Source organism: Egretta garzetta, unplaced genomic scaffold (assembly GCF_000687185.1).
Source record: "Egretta garzetta isolate BGI_Z169 unplaced genomic scaffold, ASM68718v1 scaffold69, whole genome shotgun sequence".
NCBI lineage: Eukaryota > Metazoa > Chordata > Aves > Pelecaniformes > Ardeidae > Egretta > Egretta garzetta.
In genome coordinates this window covers 3534312-3541635 of record NW_009260790.1, presented here as the reverse complement: position 1 = coordinate 3541635, position 7324 = coordinate 3534312, and the positions used below count along the sequence as shown (strand labels likewise).

The window sequence follows — 7324 nt, the reverse complement described above, 5'->3', positions numbered from 1 at the left end:
CTCACGGACACACTCAGCTGCCCACGCTCCACTGCCTCGGAGGCGAACAGCAGCAAGGCCTCCGTGAAGAGCCCGACGCAGCGCTACAACCCCTTCAACGAGGAGAAAGCCGATGCACCATCCTCCACCGAGACCACACCAGTGCACACAGCTTCCCGGGAGAAGGCAGAAGCCACCCCTGAAGGAACGGACCAGTCTGAGAGCTGCACGGAGCTGGAGGTCATCAGGTAGGGACAGAGCTGCCTGGCCTGGAAACATGCCCCTGAGTGTGGTCTGTCCCCAGAGGTTGATGATATACCCCGTCTTCTAGCCCAGTGGAGACAGCATCTGTGGTGTAGCCTTTTTGCAATCATGAGAAAGTGGTTTTATACCTCCAGAGATGTACAGAGGTGTCAACAGAGCTGGTTCCTTGGGTCTGTAGAGCCTCCAGGCTGGCTCGATGCAAACACCTTTGCCTGACAGTCTGTATCAGAGAGCTCAGAGGAAGCCGTGAGCTTTTATTTGAGGCTTTCTCCAGCTGGTGGCAGGTTTGCAGCAACTCTGGGTCTCAGACCTTCTTTCCCATCCTTCCTCTTGTTTGTTAATGACCTGTGGCTAAACCTGTTGAGGGAGATGCCTCTGCAGACCTGCTGGCCTGTGTTTGACTCTTGCAGAGGAGATCCCCAGGGGTCCCTCGGAGCCCATAAACCCAGACAGAGAGCTCAAGGCTCCGTCTGCTCACACCCAGGGATGGAGGCACCCCAAAACCAGCCCAGCAGGCCTGTGCTTTGTTCTTGCACCCTGTTTTTCCTGGGAGGAGCAGAGGAGCTGGGTTACATCACACCCTGCTCTCCGTCAGACACAAGGGAAGGGGAGCACTGTGCTCGCTTCCCAAACAAGAGAGACCTGGCAGCAGTTTGGGTGCCATGGGAGGCCTGAATGCTTCTGCAGCCGGCATCCTGCTTCCGCAGCCAGCATCCCGGTGTGCCATGAGGCTGGAGCAGGCTCCAGCCTTCATCTCCCTCTTCTGGCAGCTGAGGATACGTCATTCCCACGTCCCCTTGAAACCTTCTCCTTTCCCTGCATCTTGCGCTCAGACAGGGATTTCTCCCACTTCACTTTAGCTCCGCATCCATTTGTGATCCCCTTTGCAGCCAAAGGAAGCCCAAGATGCTACATGCAGCAGCCAATGCCTCTTTTTTTTTTTTTTTTTTTTTTTTTTGTCTTTTGGATGGGTAGGAAACCATGTCCATACCCTGCTTTTCTTGTGACAGCTGGCATGGAGATGGGGGCTCCGTGTGGCCGCACATTGAGCAATGATCTTGATATAAGGATTTATCTGCAACAGGGAAAATAGCAAAGGAAGGTTGTTGGGAAAGGTAGGACCCCTCTCTACATCGCAGAAGTCTAAGCAAGCACAGATGAGTGACATCTCTATTGGTCTCTCACCATGCAGGTTAGCCAAGAAGAAGAAAACAGGGAAGAAAAAGAAAGCAAAGCCCGAGGAGCCAGTGAACACTCCTGCGCCCGAGATGCCCGAGACCCAGCAGGCCAGTGGAGACAGTGGTGTGAACGGGCTGAGTGACAGAGAAGACCTGCAGCGAGATGATGGTCTCGCTGCCCCGGCTGGTGAGCCAAGCCCGAGCGGTCAGGAAGAGAGTCGTGAGCGCTCCACCCTCAGCCAGCTGGCTTTACGCATCCCCGAGATGAAGGACATATCCATGGAGAGTGTGGGGCAGCCACTGAGCAAGGTGATGGACAGGCTCAACGGGCAGCTGGACCCCGGTGGCTGGAACGCCCCCCTCGAGCCCCCCGGGCAGTCCTTTCGGACTGGCACGCCAGGGGAGACCCCAGATGGATCGTCCTCTGGCGACTTTAGTGAGGGGATTTCAGCCCCCATGGACTTCTACCGCTTTACCGTTGAGAGTCCAAACGCTGCTGCACCAGGTGGTGGCCACCATGACGCTCCAGGGCCTGGCCAACCGGCACATGTTTCTGGTAGCCCTGAGGCTCCTGAAGAAGAAGAAAGCAGAGAAGGAGAAGCAGTTGGGGCAGTAGAGGAGTGTGGAGGGGCAAGCGATGAACCCCAAACTGGCCAGACAGAAACTGCCAACCCTCAGGCTCTCTGTGAGCCAAAGAAGGAGCAGCCCAGCCCTTCCCTGAGCAGCGCCGAGGACTCTGGCGTGGAGGAAGGGCAGGGCAGCCCTTCAGAGCTGACCCATCCCTCTGAGTTCAGGTGAGGCTGAGTTTGCTGAGCAGGGAGAGCATCTTTCCCAAACAATCTTGAGCTCAGGCTGTCACTTTTCCCTTTGTCTTGAGTTTGGGGGCAAAGCCCATCCTTTTCCCGGATGAAGATGAGGCACGAGGGGTCAGGAGGAGGAGGTCTTGGGGGGCCAACAGGTGCCCAAATCGTGGCCAAGTTGAATAAGGAAGGGGACTGCCCTTCCTGGAGTCACCCAGCCCCATGTGGTGGTCCATAGAATCATAGAATCATCGAATCATAGAATGTTTTGGCTTGGAAGGGACGCATCTTCTATTGTCTCTCTTCACAGGGTGGATAACAACCATCTCCTCCTGCTGATGATCCACGTCTTTCGGGAGAATGAGGAACAGTTGTTCAGGGTGAGGTGGTCACCATCAATCTCCTGCGAAGAAGCGGCCCTGTGCCTGCATTGGCTGTGGGCTGAGAGCTCTTTTCTCTCCACACAGATGATTCGAATGAGCACTGGGCACATGGAGGGGAACCTGCAGCTGATCTACGTCCTGCTGACAGATTGCTACGTGTACCTGATCCGGAAAGGTATCCCGTCCCGACAGCCTCCGTGCTTAGCTGCAGGGAGGGAGGCTTGCTTGATCCATGGCTTGTCCCTAAATTAGGGCACTGTAGCTCACTACCTTCACTGCCAGATCCTGTCAGTTCCCTCATGTCCCCGCAGAGTGGTGGCAGTCAGGGAGCTCAGCTTGACTTCACAGAATCACAGAATGGCAAGGGTTGGAAGGGACCTCAGGAGATCATCTAGTCCAACCCTCCTGCTAAAGCGGGGTCACCCAGAGTAGGGTGCACAGGACTTCATCCAGGCGGGCTTTGAATATCTCCAGAGAAGGAGACTCCACAACCCCCCTGGGTAACCTGGGCCAGAGCTTGGTCACCCTGAAAGGAAAGAAATTCTTCCTCACGTTCAACTGGAACCTCTTATGTTTCAGTTTGTGCCCCTTGTCCTGTCACTGGGCACCACCGAGAAGAGTCTGGCTCCATCCTTGTGACATTCAGCCTTGAGATACTTGTACATGTTGATGAGATCCCCTCTCAGTCTTCTCTTCTTCAGGCTAAACAAGCCAAGCTCCCTCAGCCTTTCCTCATAGGGGAGATGGTCCCCCAAGAAGCCCTGGGACACGTGACCCACAGCTCCGTGCTGCCTGGGACATGGCTTGGTTTGCAGATCCATCACAGCGGCCTGGATCGGGGCAGCGCTGGTTCTTTTGCCCCCCTTCACATGGCTCTTTGTGTCTGTGCCAGGGGCAGCGGAGAAGCCATACATGGTGGAGGAGGCTGTGTCCTATAATGAGCTGGACTACATTTCGGTGAGCACAGCCTGGGTAGGGTCAGGCCTCTTGCGAAGAGCAGGAGGCGAGTGGGGGGGGTCAGTCCTCATCTCTCTGGCCGCAGGGGTGTCAGGAGCATCACCATGGGGTGTTTCTGTGGGGCTCTCTGTCCCCAGGGAGCATTTTGGCCAGTGAATCTTTGAGACTGGGAGAGTTAGAAGTGATCCCCCCTCAAATGCCACCTCTGCGGGTGCCCAGCTTGCTCCTATCTTCGCATGGGCAGCAGAGCAACCACTGACCTTCCCCCCCCTTGGGGCCAGAAGCCAGGTTCAGCCCTGCTTCGCTGCCCCTCATCCCCTGCCCAGCTTCCCTAACCGGTCATATGTGGCGCAGGTTGGGCTGGATCAGCAGACGGTGACTCTGGTGTGCACCAACCGGAGGAAGCAGTACCTGCTCGACACTGCAGACGTGGCTCTCACCGAGTAAGCGGGGACCGGGCGGCGAACCGTGGCACTTCCCTCCTGGGGTGCGGGACCTCTGGCCGGCACTCCCAGCATGATTTGGGGAATGCAAGAGACTCCAGGGACAGCCCTTCACGACAAAGTCCTGCGACCAGAGAGGGGTTTGGGGTTTGGTTTAATGCCGCCGGCTAAACCCTGCAGGCACTGGGCAATGCAGACTGCGTGTCCTTTGTGTCACTTGGGATGAGTACGAACGAGGTCTTGAGTTTCAAGGCACATCCCCAGGTTTCTCTGCGTGTTGTCAGCTCAGGGAGGTGACCTCACCAGGGCCTGGATGGTCATACTGGGATCTGTGTTAGGGTGGGTGTCCATCTCCCAGTCTCACCCATCTCCTTCCTGGAGCTCAGACGTTGCAACCCCGTCACCTTTGGTCTGTAGGTTGATTTCGAGACCAGAGGCCACACTGAAGGGAAGCCCTTTTGGTATGAGAGTGCGTGAGGGAGATGAGGGGCTGTTTGCCCTGGCCTCATCAGAGATCTGTCTCCCTCTCAGGTTCTTCCTGGTCTCCTTGAAGTCAGCCATGATCAAAGGGTGCCGGGAGCCCCCGTACCCCAGTATCCTCACGGATGCCACCATGGAGAAACTGGCACTCGCAAAGTTTGTGGCCCAGGAGTCCAAGTGTGAGGTGAGTTTGGATATCATGGCCATCGCTACATGTGGCGGAGGCTCAGGGAGACTCCCTCCCATTGACTTCTCCACCTGATACTCGCAGGCCTGCGACGTGGTTGTGCGTTTCTACGGCCTTGTTCACTGGGAAGACCCCATGGACGAGGCGCTGGGATCCACCAACAATAGCTACACCTCTGCCGAAAACACGGTCACCAAGGATGGCATCCTGCACTACAAGGCGGGGACCTCCTACCTGGGCAAGGAGCAGTGGAAGACCTGCTTCGTGGTGCTCAGGTGGGCGCCGGGGCTGTGAGTTGGGACTGGGGTCAGCCAGGGCTCGTCAAGGCGCTGGGACCAGTTTGCTACCCAGGAGCTGCTTGGGAGATGGAAAGGACCCATCTTGTCACCTGGGAGGCTAAAGCCACCAGCTGTGGCTGCCCAGCAGCAGGACCACAACCCCACAGGGCTGCGTGGGTGGAGGGCAGGGCAGGAGTGGCTGTGGGACCAAAGGCAGAGGGTGTCGGTGCAGTTGCCAGAGCCGAGCTGACTCCAGTTACCACCTCTCTCATCTTCCCAAATGGCAGCAACGGGATCTTGTACCAGTACCCAGACCGCACCGACGTCACCCCTCTGCTCTCCATCAACATGGGGTAAGTGGCTGGTAGGATGTCGCGCCCAGATTCGGTGGGGATCTGGGGATCAGGAGCTCCCTGGGATGCTCAGGGAGGGCAAATCATGATCCAGTCTGTGTCGCAGGACTCCCTGCTTGCTCCTGGCAGAGTACAGGTGCCCATTTGCTTTGGCTCCGGTGCGCGTAGCTGGAGATGGGCTCATTTCTTCCTGGTTTTTGCACGCCAAGCCCACCCTTTGATGGGGATTTGGCCTCTGAAGGGCTGATGTACCCCTCCAAGAGCCATGCTGGGTGACCTCCACAAACCTGCTGTGCTCAGCTCCAGCTCTACCAGGACATGCAGAGACAGAGGGCATCCTTGGAGCAACCACAGGGGATGTCACAGATGAGAGACGAGTGCTTGTGGGGGAAAGGGGTGACGTGCAGCATAGGGAGGGCAGGCGGAGGCTGTTTTCAGGCTCGCGCTGGCTGTCCCATCCTGCTGATCTCCATCCTCCCCCTCTCTCCCAGCGGCGAGCAGTGTGGGGGATGCCGGCGCTCCAACACCACCGACCGGCCCCACTCCTTCCAGGTGATCCTGACGGACCGGCCCTCCCTGGAGCTGAGCGCCGAGAACGAGGAAGACATGGCAGACTGGATGCAGTACTTCTGCCAAGCTGTCTCCAAAGGGGTGAGCCCGGGGACAGGCCTCCAGGTGCGGGTGCATCGACCCCCTTCTTTGCCCCGGAGCCCCTTTGGGCCACGGAGCTGCCGACAGGAGTGGGGATGTCTGGTGGGGATGGAGCAGGCGATTTTCTCCCAAGCCAGGAGAGCTTCCCCACCTTCATGCCAAATTTTAACCTTCCCTTTCCCCACCCTGTGCAGGTGATCCCCCAGGGTGTTGCCCCTACACCTTGCGTCCCCTGCTGCCTCGTGCTGACAGACAAGAAGGCTTTCACCTGCCACGAGGACTGCCAGACAAGCTTCTTCCGCTCGCTGGGCACCGTGGAGCTGACAGACATCACCGCCATCTCCACGGAGGCTGGCAAGGAGTACTGTATCTTGGTGAGCGTGGTGCTTTGGGGCCAGACGGCACAGGGCTGGGCAAAGACTGCAGTGGTAACGCTCAGCCCCTCTCTTGATGTTTAGGAGTTTGCTCAGGACCGCAAGCAGTTCCTGCCCCCCTGGGTCCTCTATTTTAGTTGCACTACAGAACTGGAGAGGTTCCTCTCGGCGCTGAACGCCGCGTGGAGGAACATCTACCAGGTGAGCGTGCAAGGCTGCATCGCACCCTTCCTTCAGCCAGGAAGGGTAAACGGGGCCAGCGCCCTCCAAGGAAGGAGTGGGTGAATTTTTCCCCGTAGGGTGAACCCACGACAGCTTTCCCACAACAGGCAGGAGAGCCACAGAGCTCCTCTGTGTCCGTATAGAGTCACAGAATAGAATCATAGAATTGTTTCGGTTGGAAAAGACCTTTAAGATCATCAAGTCCAACCGTTAACCCAGCACTGCCATTAACTATGAGATGTGGGATTCGGAGCTTGAGTCTCGTGGCAAGGGCGGGCCATGAGCATCCAGGGCTGGCAAGAGGAGTGGGGAAGAAGCTGGGTCAGCCCCAACCCCCTCCATCCCCTGTATTTATGACAGAGGCGACTTCCCCATCTGTTTTTGAGCTGGTTTTACAACAAAGGGGAGAAGCGGCTATCGTTCGTTCCCTTCCCGACTGCCCCACGCGTGTGTTCCAGGTCGACCTCCTGCACAAGGCCATTCTGGACGCCACCGTCAAGAAGAAATGCGAAGACGCCCAGAGCCTCATCGACAGCGCCTGGCAGCGCAGCGACAGCCTCTGCCGCGGGCGAGCGGAGCGGGATCCCTGGTGTTAACCCTGGCTGGGGGGAAGGATGGCTGATGGGGGCCCATTTTTGGAGAGCAGGGCCTGTATCCAGCTGCCCCGCAGCCAACCCCCAACCCTCCTGCCATTGCTCGGTCCCCACCAGGAATGTGCCTGCAGGCGTGGACCCCGCACCCCATCCCCACCACACTCTCCACTGAGTCGGGGCCG

At 57.8% G+C, this 7324-nt stretch overlaps 1 protein-coding gene across 1 annotated transcript in view; it reads left to right on the top strand.

Moving 5' to 3' along the window:
• Positions 1–7318, top strand: part of PLEKHM2 (pleckstrin homology and RUN domain containing M2) — a 28481-nt gene extending 21163 nt beyond the window's left edge. The window contains exons 8-20 of the mRNA XM_009646491.2: positions 1–227; positions 1436–2215; positions 2532–2601; positions 2689–2779; positions 3497–3561; positions 3916–4004; positions 4536–4668; positions 4756–4946; positions 5237–5302; positions 5794–5953; positions 6148–6327; positions 6412–6528; positions 7008–7318. The exon at positions 1–227 is cut by the window's left edge and continues 4 nt beyond it. Coding sequence (XP_009644786.1) covers positions 1–227; positions 1436–2215; positions 2532–2601; positions 2689–2779; positions 3497–3561; positions 3916–4004; positions 4536–4668; positions 4756–4946; positions 5237–5302; positions 5794–5953; positions 6148–6327; positions 6412–6528; positions 7008–7145 — 2307 coding nt within the window. The 3' untranslated portion in view covers positions 7146–7318. The remainder of the gene's footprint in view (positions 228–1435; positions 2216–2531; positions 2602–2688; positions 2780–3496; positions 3562–3915; positions 4005–4535; positions 4669–4755; positions 4947–5236; positions 5303–5793; positions 5954–6147; positions 6328–6411; positions 6529–7007) is intronic.
• Positions 7319–7324: the final 6 nt, after the last annotated feature.